The sequence below is a fragment of the Dryobates pubescens genome, chromosome 4 (genome assembly GCF_014839835.1).
Source record: "Dryobates pubescens isolate bDryPub1 chromosome 4, bDryPub1.pri, whole genome shotgun sequence".
In the NCBI taxonomy this organism is placed as follows: Eukaryota; Metazoa; Chordata; class Aves; order Piciformes; family Picidae; genus Dryobates; species Dryobates pubescens.
The window spans coordinates 11,769,474-11,789,092 of NC_071615.1; the positions used below are offsets into that span (position 1 = coordinate 11,769,474).

The 19,619-nt window shown below is 55.4% G+C and overlaps 1 protein-coding gene across 5 annotated transcripts in view; it reads left to right on the forward strand.

Moving 5' to 3' along the window:
* Positions 1–4,686: 4,686 nt before the first annotated feature.
* The window catches only part of AXIN1 (axin 1), a 78,595-nt gene continuing 63,662 nt past the window's right edge, over positions 4,687–19,619 (forward strand). The window contains exons 1-4 of one of the 5 annotated variants that reach the window (XM_054180575.1): positions 5,435–5,553; positions 6,558–7,457; positions 7,808–7,934; positions 15,590–16,561. In XM_054180575.1, coding sequence (XP_054036550.1) covers positions 15,684–16,561 — 878 coding nt within the window. In that variant the 5' untranslated portion in view covers positions 5,435–5,553; positions 6,558–7,457; positions 7,808–7,934; positions 15,590–15,683. Of the gene's footprint in view, positions 4,994–5,434; positions 5,554–6,269; positions 7,458–7,807; positions 7,935–13,191; positions 13,406–15,589; positions 16,562–19,619 lie in introns of those variants that run through there. The other 4 variants (XM_054180577.1, XM_054180578.1, XM_054180573.1 and 1 more) reach the window with 4 other exon arrangements.

Below are 19,619 nucleotides of genomic sequence, written 5' to 3' on the forward strand. Positions count from 1 at the left end.
GGAATCCCCATGCTGTGACCATGAGTCATAAATGGTAGCCATGGGGCAGGAGAGTGGAGGCAATGGAGGACACTTCAGCCCCATCCTGGCTCTCCAGACGAACTGGTGTGAAAGGCTCATGAGAGGCAGAAGTGGTGGCTGGCAGCAGGAGCCTACCTATCACGGCCAGACCCTCGCACCTGCAGCTGTCATGCATCCCCACCCAGCCCTGCTCCTCGGAGGAGCAGGATGGCGAGGGCTGCATGACGATGCGGGAAAGGCATTGTGCGACGGGGAGAGGCTGGCCAGGGGGGAGGCACCGCTCCCTGCAACAGCCTTCAAAGAGTTTTCCTTAAGTGGTGCTGCTCCTTGGGGCTTCCTCCTCAGGAGGGAAAGGGGGAAAGAAACCCAACAACAACAACAAAAAAAATAGAAGAAGGGGAAAGTGGTGCAGAGGAAGAGCAGTCTCTGGGTGTGGGATGAAAGCGGCCCTGTCTTGACTATTTACCCAGCAATTATAAGTAAATCGGTGGTGCCTAACGGGGCCGGTTGCCATAGTGACGATGGGATGGAAGGACCAGCATTTGGTCCTGGCCGCAGCCAATCAGGCTGGGAAGCCCAAGCTGCAATATAAAGTAAAGATTCCCATCTTCCAGCCACGCACTTGCCAAGAAAGGGAAATAGGTTCAAGAGTCTGAGGGGGGTGGGGGGGTGGAGGAAAAAAAAAGTGCTGCGGCCGGCGGCAGGCAGGGCGGCTGCTCCCGTCATGGCGGACTGCGAACGCCCGGGCAGGTGAGAAACCCCAACTCCCATCTTCCCGCTCATTGTTCTCCCGCGCCGCGGCCCCCTCCACCGCCCCACCCCACCCGTGCCGCCGCCCCGACCCCCTCGCCCCGGCACCCACCGTGAACCCCCCCTGCGGGCGACAGACAAAGAGAGGCGGTGGGAAAGGCTCCACCGTCCTCCCCAAATGGCCATCCTAGGCCTTTCAAATCAAATTTCGCAAAGCAGCTTCATCAAAGGCCCCCGGCTGGGAGCCACGAGCCCCATATTCCTGCCCCCCCCCTGCTCCCAGGCAGGTCTGGGTGATCCCACAACAAAGTCGGCGTGGCTCTAGAAGTGTCTTTGCAAAAAAACCCCAACCAAACCCAACAACAACAAAAAAGGATAAAAAAAAAATCATAGAGGGGGCAGAGATGGAGATTAGAAAGGCAAGCAAGAAAGAGCGGCGCCTAAATTGCTCATCGTGTCCCCATCTCATTACTGGCGACTTCTGAGGACGGATATTTCCAAAGGCTGCTATGAAAGACTTTGAATGGAGCCCCCCCCGGATGAGATCAAAGCCCCAGGGCTGGGACGCCCGGGTGTGCTGGAGGAGGGGGCAAGCGGTGGCGGCGCCGCAGGATGGTGGGGGGGAGCCTTCCTCCCCTGCTGCCGCTGCCCTCCATGTTTCCTGGTGGTGCTGCTGCTGCCGCTGCCTGACCCATCATCTTGCAATGGAGACCAGGGACAGCGGCCAGATCCCAACAGCTGAAGCCAAGAGGAGCAAACTCGGGTGGCGCGCGGTACGGTGATTCTCCCCAAACTGGGGATTAATGAAGGAGCTTGTTCCAGACAGGAGCTCTCCAGACACCTCCAACTGCAGCAAGTGGTGTCCCCACCACTTGAGTCCACTCCTTGGGTCTTCCCTCCCTCGCCGCGGCATCGCCAGCCTGGTGAGTCCCCGGCGGAAGGGCCGAAGACAAAGGCGGGAGGGCAGAAGTTGTGCCACTTTCCCTTCCCGCTGCCTCCCTTCGGATCTGGGCTGTTTCCTCCTGCTCGGTGACCAATTTGGCCGCGGATGTGGGCTGCATTCCCAGCGCAGGCAGCCGGCCGCCCCATCGGCAGCACGGCCGCAAAACTCACAGATGGTGAAATAAGGGAGTCGTGTAGGGTTCAAAGAGACCTTCTATGTCAATTGTTATATTATTAGGTAAACTCCAAGAAGAAAATCTTTTAATCCACTGTGGCTAATCCAGTCCACTTTTGTTGGCCAGGACATATTCAGCATCAACAAAAGGCTCTGGCCGACGGACAGCGGCATACATAATGGATTGATAACGGCGGGAGCTGGCGCGGCGGCAGCAGGAGCCCCTGCCCGGGGCAGCGGTGGGGGCCGGGACCAGGCTTTGCCCTGCTCCTATCAGTTGGATTTTCATTTCAAAGAACTTGGCCGGTATCTGCACCGCGCCGCTCACCCCATGGAGCACAAAGAGGGCAGGGATGCTCCCAGCTCCAGCTGGCCCTGAAAACTCACCAGGACCCCACCAGGACCCTCCATCCTCACCTTGCCCCGAGGTGGTTTGTGGCAGAGAGGGCTTCAAGGGCAGGTTTGTCCCATGCCTAGTTTTGGGGTGATGGCTCCCATGAGGAGTTGGCAGCTAGGGTGACTCCCCCTAGAATGGCTGTCCTAGGCCAGTATATCCCTTGGGATTTACACTGGGAAGGTGCAGCTGTCCTGGGGTGGAAGGGAGTCACCTTCATACAAGGACATGAGAACAGAGCTGCCCACACTGTGCAGGGCTGAAGCTGTTGGGGAGGCAAGATGGAGAGTGGCACATGGGTAGATCTTGTCCTCCAAACTTGGAGAAGCAGAGACCACAGCTGAGGAACCTGAAAAGCACAAAACAAACCCCAGCAGCAGCGAAGGCAGGTGGGATGTGAGCAGGGACCAGGTGGCCACAGCCTGGCTGATGGAAGCAGATGGGATCTGGAGGGATGGAGCTGAGATAGGTCAAAGTGTCTGCTGTGAGCTGCCAGGTCTGGATGCTGGAGGTGGGCAGGGAACTTTGGCCACCCAGCTCCTTCAGGCAGCAGGTATGGCCTGTCCTGAGCAACGAGCTTTCCCAAGGCAGAGATGAGTGGGGCCCACACCTGGTCCACAGTGGGGCAGGAGGGGGCAGATGGCCCGGCTGGGTCCATGGGCTGAGCTAGTGTCTGAAAAGGTCCATGAAATGCCTGGTGGGGTGGTGCTGGTGGTCATGGGACAAAGATGGGACCAAGCCAGCAGCAAACTCTGCAGAGCAAGGAACCAAGGTCTCCAGTGGGGTTGAGCGCATTCAAGCATTTGTGGTCCTCCAAGGATGCCACCAAGTCAAAAATATCCTTATTCCTACCATGGGCAGCTTGGTGCCAGTGGCTGAGATGTAGCATGAGGAGCTTCAGTAAGACCACATAAAGGAGATGCAGCAATTTAGAGGTCAAAAGGACTTGTTCAAAAAGCCCAGAGGCCTTGCCCAGGGTTTTGTCCTCAGGACAAGAGACAGAAGAGGAAGGCAGCCCTCTCCTGAAGGAGCACCACCAGGTGCTCTCCAAGGTGGGAACAGAGAGTTCAGCTGACAGGAGTAAGTGACCCAGGGAGGATGTGGTCTCTGAGGGATCTGATTATTCCTGCAAGCTCTGGATCAAGCTTTTCTGCTTTCATTGCACTTGCAGGTACTTGGGAGTCCTCCAGGACAAGTCTTCCTCAGCTGTGGTTAAACTGGCTCATGCTCAGAAGCTTCTGCAGGAAGCAGATGCACATAAAGGACAATGAAGCACAAAGTTGTGAGTCACCAGCCCCGGGTGCTCCATCCTGAAACCCACCAAGGGATGGGAATCAGGGATTTGGATGCCACCTGTGAAACCAGCTTCCCTTCCAAAGGCTGGAGCCTCCCTGATCCACCCCACCCAAGCCAGCCCACTGCTCTGATCATCACCAAGGGCATCCCCTAAACTCCTGGCTGCTCTACATGACCCATCCAGAGGTCCACCCAGCACAGGAGTTGCCAGGCCAGGCTGATGCATAAGGAGCACAAAGCAGCTGGGAGACAGAGGATGAGAGTTCAGGGTCAATCAGTCCTCCTCATCAAGCAGAAGCTTAAGGGGCTGCAGAGGTGCCAGGCTCTGGGCAGCTGTTGATGTTGAGTTAAATATGCTCAGTGTTGGAGGTCTGAAAATACATTACTGGGAAAAGGGAGCCATGGACCTCCTGGACTGGCACCTCTGCTCCGTGTCCCACTGCAGGAGAAGGCTCAGGTGGGCTGGGATGCCTTGTGGCACGGACTGAACTGTTGTGGGATGGCTGCCCACAGGATGGTCATCTCCAGACTCTGGGCGCTCACACCAGCTCATGGCCCTGGGAGGGTCAGAGAAGTCCATGTCAACCTCCTCCATGAGACACAGTGCCCTCCTTCACAAAGTGTCCTTGCTGCTGCCACAGGAAGATGCTGAGCCCAAGCTCTGACAAGGCGTGGTGTTGGACCTCCCCTGCCACAGGATTTCTCATGCTTTGGCCAGTTGTAACCAGATAAGATCAGGATGAAACTATATGAGGCCAGAACTGTTCTTGTTTGCCAGCCACAGGCTCCCTTGAGGCTGGTCAGCATGCCAGCCAATGCTCATCTGCTGAAGGACTTCTGACAGAGAAGAGGCATCACTAAGAGAAGGCCCAGCAGGACAGCCAGAGTGGGGAATGTATCCTCTGGGAGAAGACCAGGAGAGCCCAGCATCCCGAGGGCAGAAAGGCCAAGGCTGCAGGGACATGGCTGCTGTCTGCTCCCAGCACAGAGCAGGCTGGAGGACAGGGCTGGTACAAGCATGAATGGTGTGAAATGGCTGCAGATGGGCAGGCTGGACATCAGAAGGTAGCTCCATGTCCTGGTGGGGACAGAGGTGAAAGGGCTGGGATGCAGCAGGGCTTCATGGAAGGCAGCCCAAGGCTTGGTGTCTGGAGGAGATGGGACACAGCAAAGTTTCAGGCACCTGCCCAGCCTCATGCCTAGGTCTCCAATGAACAGTTTCTGCTGTCTCCTCCCCAGAGAAGGAGAGGATCACAGGATGCTCACAATCACTAGCCTGGGTCACAACTGCTCCAAGCCATCCTGCCCCAGAGAAGACCTGACTGCCATGGTTCACCTGCCTGCCCTGGCACTGGAAAAGGAAGACATCACAGGAGAGAGGCATCTGGGCTTTCACACCCAGGAGCTTCCAAATGGTGAGCACGAGCTCCCCAAGGGGCCACGGATGGCTCCAGAAGCACTGGCAGGAGAGGAATGGGAATCTCGTGGCTGACATCCAGAGCCAGGGCCGGTTTGCCTCAGACATCAATCAAGTCTTGGCCCCCTCCAAAGACAGAGACCCCCCTACTTCTCCAAACTTCCTCCCACAGTGAGCTCCTTTGTGAGCAATTTCTCTGGTTCTCCATCAGAACTAGACCAACATTCTCCTTATCTGTTCCCTTGATGCTGCCAGAAAACCCTCAGATGAGTCAACTCCAAGATGATTTTCTGGGCTGGGGCAGTTACAGCAGAAGACTTTGGAGAGTCCTCCATAACTGCATGAATAAATGGCACTCACAGAGCACTCCCCACTCAGCACAACATCAGGTCACTGTGAGGAGCAGCAGAGCCTGCCCCAGCCTGCCCATGCAGCCTCCTCCCACCTCCTCAGCCCCTCCACACTTGGATATCACCAGCCAGTCTGCAGATCTCCAGTCACGGCATGGATGGGGCAGCAGGAGGGATCATCATCACTTCTCTGTGCAGCAGGAAGCAGGTAATCCCCAGGATCATTGCCAGGCTAGGTCCAGCATCTTGGCTCAGCTGGTCAGGACCTCAGCTGACATCCATCAGTGCAGAGCCTTTCTTAGGACCTCACTGACCATGAAAGAGCAATCCTGCAGAGAAACTCTTTTCCTAGAGGTGGTGCAGCCCTCAGGCAGGTCACCATGGATGGAGGGACTCCAGGACCAGTCTGTGCCAAGCCCCAGCTGCCTTGGTTGGGTGTTGGTGACACAGCAGAGTGAGGCCAGGAGGCTAGGCCATGGCTGGGGAGGTGGGCTCAGGGTGGTTCCTCTGAGGAAGGGCCACTTCACAGCAAAGATGGCAAAGGAGGGCAACTCCCATGTGGGTCTGGAGGTTTTGGAGGTGCTGCTGGGAAGCAGAAGGTTGGGAAAGTGGTGCTGGAGGTTTGAGTCCCAGCAAGGGTAGGGAGAGATCCCAGAGGGGCTGCGGCTCTGTTACCAGAGAGCTGCAAGAGCAGGGGGCTCCCAGAATTGTTCTGCCAGGACAAGGGGTTCCCCAGCTGGGGCTGGCTTGTCCCACTGGCCAAAAGCAGACTTGGTCCTTCGGTGCAGCATGTCTATGAAGGCTGTGACTGACAGGCTGTGACTTCTTATGACCATGGCTGTCCTGCCTGTCAGTAGGCAGACACCAGAAGCCTCCTACCAACAATGAGCTGCAAATGGCTCCCCAGCCCAGCTGCTGGCCTGCCCAGGCACTCATCCGTGCTTCTCCAGGGCACAACATCTCTCAGAGGAGCATACTGGTCCAAGAAGCAAGAGGCAAAGAAGAAAATCACTCTGCAGGAGAAATAAGGGATGAAAATGTCATGGGCTTCCCTCAGCAGCTCCTGATGTTACCACAAGGACCCTTCACCCTAGCCCAAGATAAACTTGTGGCCAAAGCAGCCACAACCTCAGCTGCTGTTGTCACTTCACGGGCTGGGAGCTCTCCTGGAGAAAGATAAGAGCGAGTTGAGACTTTAATTGTACCTGTCAGGTTTGTGTGCAGGTAAAACGATTTCCAGAGCTTGTCCTGGGTGAACAAATGCTCCTGAGATGTCCTCACAAGGCTCACGGTACCCAGCAAAGCTGACCATAAACCCACGGGCCACTAGGTGGACTCACAATAAACCAGAACTGCAGAATGAGAGCTCCTGACTGGCTTCCACATCTCTGGGAAGAACCTGCTCAAAGCAGATGCACTAAGAGTGAGTCTCACCACAGGCAAGGACAGAAAACCCAGCAGCCTGCATCCAGCCTCCACCACTTGGTCACCAGATACTGGCTAGAACATGGTCAACAGACCAAGCAAAAGTTTCTTTTGGCAGCTCCCTGGCAGAGCTGACCCTCCAGGATGGGTGAGCCAAGAGTGTGGGGACAAGCACTTGCTCTCCAAGCTGGACTGCTGATAGGGATCAGATAAAAACAGCCAGGCTGGAAGTCTGCAGGGCTGTAGGACAGACATCAAGGCACCGCTGTGTGCTGAGTTTGCTTTCTCCAGCCAGGCTAGTGACCACATCTAAGGCAGAAGATCTGCCCCAGTGTTGCAAAACAGATCTGCTTGGGAGCAGAGCAACCAATATTTCCAGCAGTGTTCCTGACATCAGCCTTCCCTTACTTCCCAGTAGCCCAGCTGGTTGGGATCACTGATGGTGGATAAAGGAGATCCAGCTCTCCCACTAGCTTCAAACAGACTGAATTAGCATGGACTGCTATGGGACAGCTCTGCTGGCAGAGAGTAGCTGTGCCAACACAGCTGTCAGTGAGGTGAGCCACCAGCCAGACCCTGTGTTCTTCCCCAGGGATGATATCCACCACGCACCCACCTCATCCTGTCCCATCATGGGGACACTGAAGCAGCAGGCTCAGAGGGCAAGCAAGGAATGCCCTGGGGCAGGTGGGTGAACCCCTGGGTTTGCAGAGGGGCTTGGAGACCAGGGACAGGAATGTCCCAGTGACACTGCTGCTCCCTCCCACCCTGGCTCCATGAGTTGGGAACATTTCTGTAGTAATAATCACCCCTGAGCCCAAGCACTCAGGGATGGAACAGCTCCAGCAAGGCCTGGGCAGAGCATAACCTGCTCCAGACATCTCCATCTCACAAAGGGCCATGATATGAAGTAGGAGAAGGATTCCCTCCTGCAGATGGCGACTGGAGGGTGTCCCTGCTTGGCCCCACTCTCCTGCAAGCATCTCCTGGGAAGGGTGGGCCCAGCAGGGATGAGCTGACATCTCTTCTCTCTACAGAGTGGTGCTGCTGGGACATGTCTGGACAGTGTCCCATCCCAGGCCTCCCAAGAGGAGAAGCAAACCTGGTGGTCTGGAGCATGGAGAAGCAGGTGTGCAGAACATGGCCCTGGAGTGGACCCCAAAGGTGGGTGCAGGAAGGCACGGGGGGTGGGGTGCCTCTGAGGAGGGCTTGCACTGGATGGTGGTGATGCCAGCTGAGTGTGTGCGCTATGGCTTTTGGCAGAGAGGGTTGATCAAAACAAGGTGGATGTGACAGGAGTCTGTTAAGATCTCTTTGCTATGCAAGACGTGGGCAACTCTTCTCCAAAAGCAGCACAAGGTCCAGGTGGGGATACTCAAGTCCTCATGTCAGTTCATGTGCTCCTCTCCTACAGCTCCTTGCCCAGGTCATGTGCTGCTGGACATGGAGTGGGTTTCCAGACCTGAGCAAGAACTGGGAGGAGAGAAATTTCTAGGCAGAAAGCTGGGGTGGAACCCCAGGGGTTACCTGGGGGCAGCTGGTACAGAAATGCAGAGAAGAGAAGCTCATGTGATCAAACCGGGCTCTGATGCAGCCAGGGGCAGAGGAACATCAGCTGTTAACGTTAGTATCCATTACTGGTGCTTTGGAAGGCAAAGGCAAGCAGTGCAGAGCAACCACAAGCTGCTGTGACTCTCCCTGGCTGGTCAGACAGGAGGAGAAGGAGGATGGGTGAAATTTCTTTGCCCAGTAGTCTGGTATTGAGCCCAAAATGTGCCTTGGCATTGCTGGAGGTGGCTGATAGTCAGGAGAGAAGCTGGGGATGGTCTGAGGGCTGCTAAGAGGAGAGCCACGGGGTGTTGGGTGATCAGCTCATACAGAGTGGCCTCTCAAGGCGTGGCATGAGCTCATCCACACCAGCTTTAAGCATACTGCAATCTGGCAAGAGAAGGTGAAGCACAGCTAGGGGGAGGAGGCTGGTGCCAGCCCAGGCACAAGGGGAAATATCACGTGAGGAATTGAAGGCACAATGAGACCCTGAGAACAGGCCAAGGTGCTGGGATGCTGCAAGGGCTCAGGGTCACACACGGGGTCTTCCCTCTGCCATACAGACATCTGAACCACCACGGGTAAATGCTGGTAGCAGCAAAAACTGCTGCTTGAGCTGGCCCCGGAAGGAGGCCACCCCAGCTGGAGGGCTGGAGTTTTCCTTATTTTTGATGAAGGCAGTAAAACCTCTGCCCCATCCACCTGTTGCAGCCCTGGCCCTGACAAGGGAGCAGCCTAGAGACCCCCAGCATACCCTGGGGATTTGCAAGTGAGCACCACATGGGCAGGAACAATTTCCACTAGACCAGGTTGCTCCAAGCCCTGTCCAACCTGGCTTTAAACACTTTGAGGGATGGGGCACCCACAATTATGCTGGGTAACCTGTTCAAGTGTCATCACCCTCACAGTGAAGAATTTGTTCTTCACACCTAATCTAAATCTCCCCTTTTCCACTTTGAAACCGTTACTGAGATCATCAGTGCACTCCCTGCTCAAAGGTCTGTCCCCAGCCTTCTGCTCCGCCCCTTTAAGCACTGAAAGGCCACCAGAAGGTCTCCCTGGAGCCTTCTCTTCTCCGGGCTGAACAACTCCAACTCTCTCTGCCTGGCCTCAAAGAAGAGAGCTTCCAGTCCTCCCATCATTGCTTTGGCCTCCTCTGGCCTTGCTCCAACGGGTGCAACAGGTCTCTGTTGTACTGAGAACTCCAGAGCTGGCCCCAGCATTGCAGGGGGAGTCTCAGCAGAGTGGGGCAGAATTCCCTCCCTCCACCTTCTGCTCATGCTCTGGGAATCAGCCTAGGATATGGTCGTCTTCTGGACTGCAGCCCAAAAAGAGCTATCGGTCTCCTCTTCCACCCCAGGACATTGTTTTCTTGGCAGACCATTCTACCATTGCTGCCTCAGAAATATGGGTGCTCCAGGCATGGGAGGGGAGCCATACAGATCCTTCTAAGGGTGAGCTGCCCTTGTCTCCACCAGCCATCAGTGCAGGACCTCGTTCTTCAGGGTATTTCTATTCGACTTCCAATTTGCAAAAGGTTCTTTAATTCGGCAGCGCTTGTGACCCTGCAAGGTCCTTTCAGATCGCAGCCCAAGGTTGAACAGCACCATCTAGTGCACTTCATCCCTAAACCGCCGCGCCAGAGGGACTTCGCTCCTACCTTCCCATTCCGAGGCTATGCTGGGTACCAGCAGCCCACGGACCGTCAAACATCAGTGCCAGGGCTGGCCCACCTTGCTTTGGGGAAGCTGGGGAGTCACTGCTAAGAGGAGAGCTAGCTGCAGATGAGTACTCTCAGTGCTGAAGCTGAATTGAGCCTTGGCAGAAGTGATGCTGGAAGGCTTATGGCTCCTAAGCCAACCTGGCAGGGAACTCACAGGGCTACCAGAGAACATCCCTCACAGCTCTGAGAGATGGGAGTGAAGGGCTTGCAGGGGGACTCTGTGAATCCCACCACACAGCATGGTGTGCACAGTCCTGGGCTGTTTGGATACCCCCCCAAAACCTTTAGACCAAAGCATGAGAGCAGTTCATATCTCACTAGATAGAGTGTTCCTGTCTCACTAGCTTTTATTGACTCTTCCAGGCAGCAATGAATGTGTGCACCAGAAGGTGGGAATTGTTTGGCAATCCAGGCTTGCCTGGAGACCAGCCTCAGCTGCAGGCTGGCACCAGATCTGCACCAAACCACTGCTGGCATCTTAGCTGTGGCATGTATAAGGCAGGGCCACGCTACAAACTGATGGGAAAGGGAGAAGTGACAGTTTGGTTCATTAGTGTCCACCCTTCACTGATGGACCTTTCAGGGTGATTCCTTCTCTGCATAGCCAAGGATGCTTGGCTTGTTTAATCACGTCTTTGATATCCTCATATAAATCTGGGAGTAGCTGGTGTTGGCCCCTGGCAATGTGTAGAGACCAGGCTCCTTGGTATGAGTGAATGGAGGTGTGAAAGACACCAGAGGGAGTCCAGGGCTCTCCCAGCCCCTCTTAGCCCTGATAGAGGACCAGAAAATATGAGGCACCAGTGCAGCTTGGCATCAGCCTACATGGCTGGGAGCTGCTGGGTGCAAGAGAAACCCTTGGCACTTTCTTATCATCCCAGGTCCACTCAGCCCTGAGGAGCAGTAAGCAAAGACAGGGAAGGGTGGCAGCATGGGGGGCCCTGCCAAGCCTCGGCACTTCAGCCACCTGCAACCTCATGCACCCATCACCCCCACTCCCTTGGTCCCCCCTTAACACAGAGAATTCTGGCTCTGGTTTCTCACATGAATTCAGCCAAGGCCATCAAATCTCGCTGGGCCTTTCTCTGGGAGATGAAAGGCACTCTAATACCTGATCATCTCTCGCCCATGAAGTTGCTTAAGTGCTATAATCAAGGGTCCACTAGGCTCCATTGAACGAGCTAAGAAGGCTGAGGTTCTCAGGCAACCCCCTGCAAGGCAGGGGTCAGTTCTAACTCCACCACCTCTCCAATTTCACAGCATTCTTTCTGAAATGCAGATGCTGAAGCCCCTCCTCCTGTAGCACCCAGCCCCACCCCAGCCAGAACATCCCCGTGGGGAGCCTGCTGCTCCCGTCCTGTCCCTCCTGCCTCCAAACCTCTCCCTGAGCCCACACTCGCAGGGTGTGGGTTTCTAGAAGGGCTCAGTGGAGAGATCCTTTTGCAGCTGCTCACATTCAACTACATTTCATTCTCCCGGGACTCAGCTTATGAAGTTCTCTACAGCTGTCTTGACCCTGACTCCTGCCCCTCTCATTTCCCTGGCCCCAGCGTTTTTCTCAGCAGGGCTTTTTAATCTATTTCTAGACCATTGATGGAAATGCTGAATAGCATTGGGCTTCCCATCCAAGGCCCGGACACCCACTGAGTGTGCTCCCATTCTGCAGGGATTCCCCACTGATGGCTGTCGGTTTGCCAGCTCCCAGTCCCTTTAAGGTGTCCCTCTTGATGCTGTATTGTGCTAATTTTTAATCAGAATACTGTATGGATTAAGTCACATGCCTGAACAGAGTCCAGGTCTATTATTTCTATGCCATAACCTTTATCAGCCAAACTTGTAATCTCTTCAAAGGATGACATCAGAGTTTGACAAGAGCTATTTTCCAGGAACTAGGCTGATTGCATTAATTATATCCCCATCCTTTAATTCTTTACCAGCTGAATCCCACATCAGCTTTTCTATTATTATTCCTGAGATCAGTACTGCACTGTTACATGTAAATCAGCTCCGAGCATCGTTCCATGAATGAGCACAAGGAGCTGCACCATTCTGACGGGCTCTGTGCTGGGGTGGGAAGGGGAGCAATGCTGCCTTGGGTGGACTTCTGTGACTTTTGGAGAGCTGGGGAAAAAAGGTGAATCCTTCCAAAAGTGTTCCCTAAATGCATAGGAACAGGGACATGCAGTAGAATGATTACACCCAACCCCAGAAACCATCCCTACTAGAAATATTCCCGAGTAATTTCTGATTTTGAGAGGACTCTCCCGTGGCTTGTTTGCATGCACAGCATTTGGGATGGCACCCAGGGGTCTGCCTGACTCAGTCCCTGGGCTCTTGGTACATCACCACTCTCCAGGGAAGAAGCAGGCTTTGCGTTTTCTTGGCGTGCTACTCTTGTTCAATCTCTGCATCTGGTAATCCCCTCCTTCTTCCCGCAACGTCCCCTGTCACTCCAGCACCGCATTGCAGTCCCAGTGCTGGAGTACCCTGCCTGGCCAGAAGCCCCGCGGGGTGAGACACGCTCCCACCACCTTTCTCTGTGCTGCTTGGCTATCTCGGTCCATACAGTGCCACCTCTTGGCCAGTCCCCTTATTTCCCTGCCGCAGAACTGCCCTGCTCGAAAGAGCAGAACACGCTGCGGCTTCTAAACCAACTCTAGTTGTTCTTGGAGCCCATTGCTGCTACCGGACCTGCCACCATGCTCCTCCACCCCCCGGCCCCCTGGTGTGTGGTCTCTGCTGGACACAGCTTGGCTGAAGGCGCTGCAGTTCGATTCTGGACAGAGCAGTAGAGGCCCGTGGTGCTTTTGAGGGCAGCTGTCTTTTCCCTGGTGATCCAAGCCATCTCCACTGCTAGCTCTTGGAGTTCTTCCAAGCACGACCCTCTCCCCAGACCATCTCCTGCCCGCGATGCTCGGACGAGCTCTGCAGGCTCCTTCTGGCCAGAGGGAACGGAGCCCATGAGCGCGGGTCCAGCCCTGCCGGAGCCCCCAGTGCCATGCTCCGGGCCACGCCGCCATGTGCGGCTGCACCTCGGCTCTCGAGGCCTCCTGGGCCGGTCCCGCTCCGCCCCCGCGGCCGGCCGCCGGTTCCGCAGTACCGTCCGGGGGCGCGGGGGGCGCGGCTGAGCCGCTCTCCCCGGCGCTGGGAGGGAGGCAGCGGCGCAGGCGGAGCGGAGCGGTGCGGGGCTCACTGCTGCTGCTGCTCTCCCTTGTCGCCGCCACAACCCAGCGGCCGCGGCCATGGGCGTCCCGGGCCGGCCGCTTTGTGCCGCCGCCACCCCGCCGCCGCCCGCCGTCCCGGACCGCCGTTGCTGAGCCGCATGGGCCGGGCCCCGCGCCACCGCCGCTGCTGCTCCGAGCGGGTGAGTGAGTGAGTGAGCGAGGGAGCGGGGAGGCGGCCCCGAGCGCAGGCCCTGCGCCGAGGCCGCGCCGGAGGCCGCCGCCGGGCGGGAGGCACGGGGCCGCGCCGGGCGCCGCCGAGCCGGCGCTAGGCCGCCCTGGGCGCGGGGGGCGGGCGCAGTCTGGCGGCCACGGGCCGGGCCGCGGCGCGGAGGGCGAGCGGGGCCCGGGGCTGCGGCGGGGGCTCGTCCGGGTCGCCTCCCCTGAAGTTGCCTGGGGGCGGTGTGGGGGCCCCGCGCGGTGTCCTGTCAGCCCGCAGAGCCTGCCCCGGCCCGGCGGCTCGGGGCGGCGGGGTCCCGGCCGTGTCGGGGGCGAGGTTGCCTCTGCCCAGGAGGCGAGAGGGTTCCCCTCTGGCGAGAGGGGCGGCCGTGAACCGGCGACCCGTGGCTGGGCGCCTCGCTCGTCCTCGCCGGCTGCGGCCGGAGCTCGCCTGCTCTCGGCGGGCACCCCGCGGGGCTCCCCCCGGCCGGGGCGAGGAGCCAGCGCAGGCTTGCCGCAACAATGACCGACATGGCTGTGGGGCGGCTGCCCCAAGGGCCGAAAGAACTGCCCCAGGGGGTCTGCAGCGCCCAGGGGCAGAGGTCTGCCCTGAGGCCCGAGGGAGCTGCCCCAGGCGGTCTCCGGCATCTGGGCAGGAGGAACGAGGGACCTTTACCAGGGAGGTGGATGCGAGTCCAGAGCTCACATCCATAACCGGGGTGCAAACGACCTAAAACCGCAGCGTGGTGGGAGAAGCCAGCCCCGCTGCGCGGTACCAGGGCAATGGCTGCGTGCTGCGGGTGCCTCGGACCGGGTGTGAGAGCACGGCTGGCTCCTGCGGTGCCCGGCAGCGATCGGGCTCACAGGGCCTGGCTGGCTGTGCCTGGCTTTCTGGGGCTGTTTTGCGGTCTGCAGGCACGGCAGAGGCGGCTGTTCTTGGCTCATTAGGGGAGAGAGAGAATGGGTGAAAAATGGTAAAGCATCTTAAAGACACATTTGGTGGGGTGCAGTGAGCTCTGAGAGGGAGGCCATGCTAAAAGGTGTGTTTTCTCTCATATGCCGTTGAGGTAATCCAGTGCAAGGAGTAATTCATCGGGCAGCTGGTGCTCTGCAGTACTCAGGGCGTCAAAGCTGTTCTGTAAAACAAGACTTTTGCTACTGTCTTTAGATGATGAAGTTACTTTGTTGAGCAACAGAAGTAGCAATCCAGAGATTGTCCTTCTCTGCCTTCTCCTCCTTCCCCACACCTCCCATCCTCCATACTGACTCACTGCTCTTCAAAAACGTTGTACTTGATCAGATTTCCTTCTCGAGGTGGTTTTCTCATCTTCTTTTGATGACCCGAGATTTTCCCAGGCTCACAGCGTGCAGTGGAGTTAGTGTAAGTGAACCTTTTCTCAATGGCTTGCCTACAAAAAAGGGTGCCAGAGCTGAGCTCCTGTGCTGACATGCCCAACTGAAGCAAGAATGCAGTCCAGATGCCCAAAATATTGGGGTCAGCCATGCATCTGGATTCCCCTAGAGCCAGACGAGGCGATGCAGAGTAGCTCTGAAACACAGAGATCTGCGAGGACTGTGGTGCTGCTGTGTCACTGGTGCTTACCAAAGCCACCTGTGTTTGATTAAAGTGCAGTCTCATTTTCAGGACTAACTGGCTATTCTTCCAAAATATTTCTCATAAGCCTTAAATTCCTGTTTGGGGGTAGAAATTTGCTAGCTTGGTCACCAGATAAAAGCACGCTGCCTCAGTATGACCTGGTGCTTGTGCTGTCCAGGTAGGCTGTGCAAAGGAGTGGGTGGCGATGCAGCTGGTGGCACATGTCCTGTGGTTCTGTGTGGTACTGCTTGTAGATCTTTTGGATGTAGAGCCTGCCAGATCCCAGGGTTCTGGAAAACCACTGCTGTTGGGAAGTTAGCTGCTGTTTTGGTGCAGCACCAGCTGTATTCTGATGCTGAGTGCTGGATATGAAGCTTTGGGATATCCTGCAACTGGCATCCTTGGAGGGTGCCTGGTTTGAGCCCAGCTCTGCACACTCTGAAGTTGTCAAGAGCTTTGCCATTGATTCTGCTGGAAAATAAGTGTCAATACAGTCACAGTGCAGAGCAAAACCAGCAATCTCAGGGTGCTCATTGACAGTAATACTCATGTTTCCTTTCATCTCTTTCAGCCACACAAACTTGTTCCCGTTGGAGCTACAAATACTGGTGATTTGAGATTTGAGCTCATCCCACACTGTTCTTGCGTGAGCAAGGACCAGAAAAATGAATATCCAGGGGAAAGGCTTCCCCTTGGACCTTGGAGGAAGCTTCACTGAAGATGCTCCAAGGCCACCGGTTCCAGGTGAGGAGGGAGAACTCGTGTCCACGGATCCCAGGCCGGTTAGCCACGGTTTCTACTCCAGTAAAAGTGACGTGGTTAGAAATGAGACGTCCACCGCGACACCGAGGCGCTCCGATTTGGATTTGGGGTACGAGCCTGAGGGGAGTGCATCGCCAACTCCACCCTACCTGAAGTGGGCTGAGTCGCTGCACTCCTTGCTGGATGACCAAGATGGTATCAACCTCTTCAGGACGTTCCTGAAACAGGAGGACTGCGCGGATCTGCTGGACTTCTGGTTCGCCTGCAGCGGCTTCAGGAAGCTGGAGCCCTGCGCGTCCAACGAGGAAAAAAGACTCAAGCTGGCAAAAGCCATTTACAAAAAATACATCCTGGACAACAACGGCATCGTGTCCCGGCAGATCAAACCAGCCACAAAGAGCTTCATCAAAGACTGTGTCATGAAACTGCAGATTGACCCTGACATGTTTGACCAGGCCCAAACAGAGATCCAGTGCATGATAGAAGACAACACCTACCCCTTGTTCCTCAAGTCGGATATTTATTTGGAATACACAAGGACAGGTGGGGAAAGCCCCAAAATTTACAGCGATCCGAGCTCAGGGTCTGGGACCGGTAAAGGGCTGCCTGGTTATCTGCCAACTCTGAATGAGGATGAGGAGTGGAAGTGTGACCAAGAGGCCGAGCCCGAGGCCAACAGGGACTCAGCACCTTCCAGCAGGCTCACGCAGAAGCTGCTCCTGGAGACGGTCCCGCAGCGTGCCGCCTCGGCGCGGCGCTACAGCGAGGGGAGAGAGTTCAGGTGGGTGAGCGCCCAGCCACTGTCCCTTCTGCTGGCTGCCTCTGGGGAACGGGTTGGGGACCTGCCGTGAGCACGAGGTGATGGGAAGCCCTGGAGGACCTTGGGTGGTGGGGAGCATCCGCATCGGTACAGGATGACCTTGCGCAGGTACTTTGGTGCAATGCAAAGCTTTATGTGAAGGTAGACACAGGTGCTTTAAGGGTGTCTTTGCTCATTCCTGTCTGATTGCCCCAGATCATCCCTGCAGCAGGCTCCTCATCTGGGAAAAGTGCTGCTGGATGTGGTCTGAAGGCAGGTAGGGCCTGGCGGGCAGTGCAGAGCCGTGGGCAGTCCTTGTGCACGCGCAGGCGGTTGAGCAAGTTCCAGGTGCAAGCCGGCTGTAGCCATTCAGTGTTCAGTTACTGGCAAGTGCAGCTCATGGTAAAATGCACTAACTGGAAGCTGGAGGAGATACCTTCACCTTGGGAGTGTTGGTGTGAGGGAAATGGGGTCTGCAGCGCTCCCTGGTAACACCGCTGCTTTCCCTATGAGACTCCCAGCACTGCATTCTAGCGGTGTCAAAGTCAAATCCAGTTAAAACCGTTCCCTGCTGCAGCTTTTCCCTTCATCAAAGCCATTGCTGGGTTTTTATCTTTAACTGGAGGAGTTGCAGAGGTTTGCAGCCTGTTTATTTTCTGGGTCCCCCACCCACTTCCAGCCAACATGGATTTTGAAACTTGCTGAGAGCTCAGTTAAAATTCCAGACAATTAACTTAGCAGGGAGCTCCGTGGGATCAATAAGTGTGTGTGTGTCTAACCCTGGCTGAATCAACAGAGCCCAGCCAGGACACATTCCTACTTTTCTCTCTCTCTCTCTCTTTTTTTTTTTTTTTCACATAAAATCTCCTTGTTTTAAGACCTGCTCAGGCTAAAATCTGACGCTTTGTGAAGATTATGAAATGAAGTAGCTGAACTGTCCTTTTCAAAGCCTCCTGCCTCATGAAAAGCATTTCTGTATTTAATCTCCCTCGGCCGTCCCTTTAGGCTGGCAGCTGGAAACGTCTCGCCCTGCTCGTTGCCTTTCAGCTGCCCAAGTGTTTTGGGCTTGATTCTTGGGATTTTTTTTTGTATAGCTTTCTGGAGGAGGAGATGTTGTGTGTAAAACACTTGGGAGGGGACAGGGGGAAGAAGAGAGGAATTCATGTTGGACTCCTGCTGTTTTAATCAGGAGTCAGAGAAAAAAATATCCCAGGGCCTGGGACTTTCCCGTGGAGTTAATAAAAACCTTGAAGGTTTCCTGAAGTGTGGTTTCAGGGTGCACCCCTGAAGTAAAGGGTTAGAAAAGGCTACAATTTGAGGATCTTTTTATTTAAGCACTAATGGCTTTGAAATTGAAAAATAACCTTTTTTTGGAGGTTCAGCTGTGTTTAGTTTCTAGAGCAGGTAGCAAAGTCTTGCATACAGCACTGTGCCTCTTGGCTCCGGCCTCAGGAAAACAGGCACTTTACCCCTTCCCTGAACCTACCTGTGCCAGATTCTAAACTGGTTTAAGAAATGTGTGGTGGAAAAGAGGCATTTTGGAGTAGAATTCCTCAGAGCCCAGACTGGAACAATATGAAATAAGTCTTTACCTGGGGGACGGAGGTCAGGAGGAGCACAGAGCTGTTAACTGTAGCGTCCAGCAGCCTGTCATTGTGGCTACCGACTCTCTGCTGACCTGTGGGGTAGGGAGGAACAGGACTGTTCACCACTCTCCCCAGAGCACGAGTCACTTCTCAGCCTGGAGAGTCTGAAGTGATTTATTTGATTGATTTCTTTTTTGCTAAACGTTGGTATGTCGGCTCCAGTGGCATCCAGAGCACTGCCACGGAAGATGCTGCCAAACTCTGTAAGCTCTGCCTTTTTTAATGCTAAAAAATCTGCTGAGGTACTAAGTTTTCCGAGGCGATTGTTCCTCTTTGTGCAAGACTCTGTGGGCTGAATCGCTTCCTGGCTGTCCTATAGCAAAGCTGTCTCCAATAAGCTGCTTTTTAAGCTGTAGCATCTTCGTCCTGCAGACTTTTTTTGTTGTTCATTTACTGTCTCGCCTCAGTAGCTGCGCTGGAAGCTGGTGGAGCAGGAAGCAATACCTGCGCTCAGTGTGACCAGGTGATCTCCAGAGGTTCCTTCCAATCCTCCCCCATTCTGTGATCCTGTGCTTTGAAAGGCTGGGTCCCAATTTATTTTGCAGATTTCCACCAGCTTTTGTGTTTTGCCTAGCCTGTAGAAGAATTTCTCGTTTCTGTTCTGGAGGGAGCGTTGAAATACGCTGGTTTGCATTCTCTCTGAGGGCCTGTCTAATCCCAGGACTGAACTTCTATGCCTTGACTTCCATGGGAGCCCTGCAGAGAGGAGTCTGAGCAAAGGCATCAGAAGGGTTTTTCTGTTGGCAAATGAGCATCTTGAACGGGCTCCAAATTTCTTTGCGACAGAAGGTTCATAAACCTCCACGCGGCAGCTCTGCTCTCGGGAGAGCAGACATACAAGTTCCTGCAGGAGCAGAACACAGCCCTTGCTCCATGCTGGCTGCTTTGAAGGCGTGCACATAGAATCAATAAGGTTGGAAAAGACCTCAGAGATCAAGTCCAACCTGTCATATCCCTCTGTGTCCCAAAGCCAGAAGCATGGCTGTTCCACGACGTGTTTCTGCCTGCGTAGCAGAAGGCCAATAGTCATCATAGTTAGGCTCCTGCTAATTAATTGGACATTGGTTATGGATCAGTGAACTTCAAAGAGGGCAACCCCCTGAAGATCTTGGGCATTAACTGGCAGCATCTGAGAGCGATGCTGCGGTGGCTGAGGGTGGCTGCAGCGTTCAATGACCTGCTCCTGACACACCAGGGCGGCCCCTGTGCCTCCAGGAGCAGAACTGAAACCTGCACCTGACAGCAGCCCAGCCTGGAGAGCTCCAGGAAGCCACAGGTCCCACAGAGCTGGGGGGATGGTGTTTGATGGTGAAGGGCCACGGTTGTGTCTCTTGTCAGGGTGGGTTTGTTTGGTGCCCTGTCAGAAGGGGCTCCCTTCCCATTTCTAGAGTGTT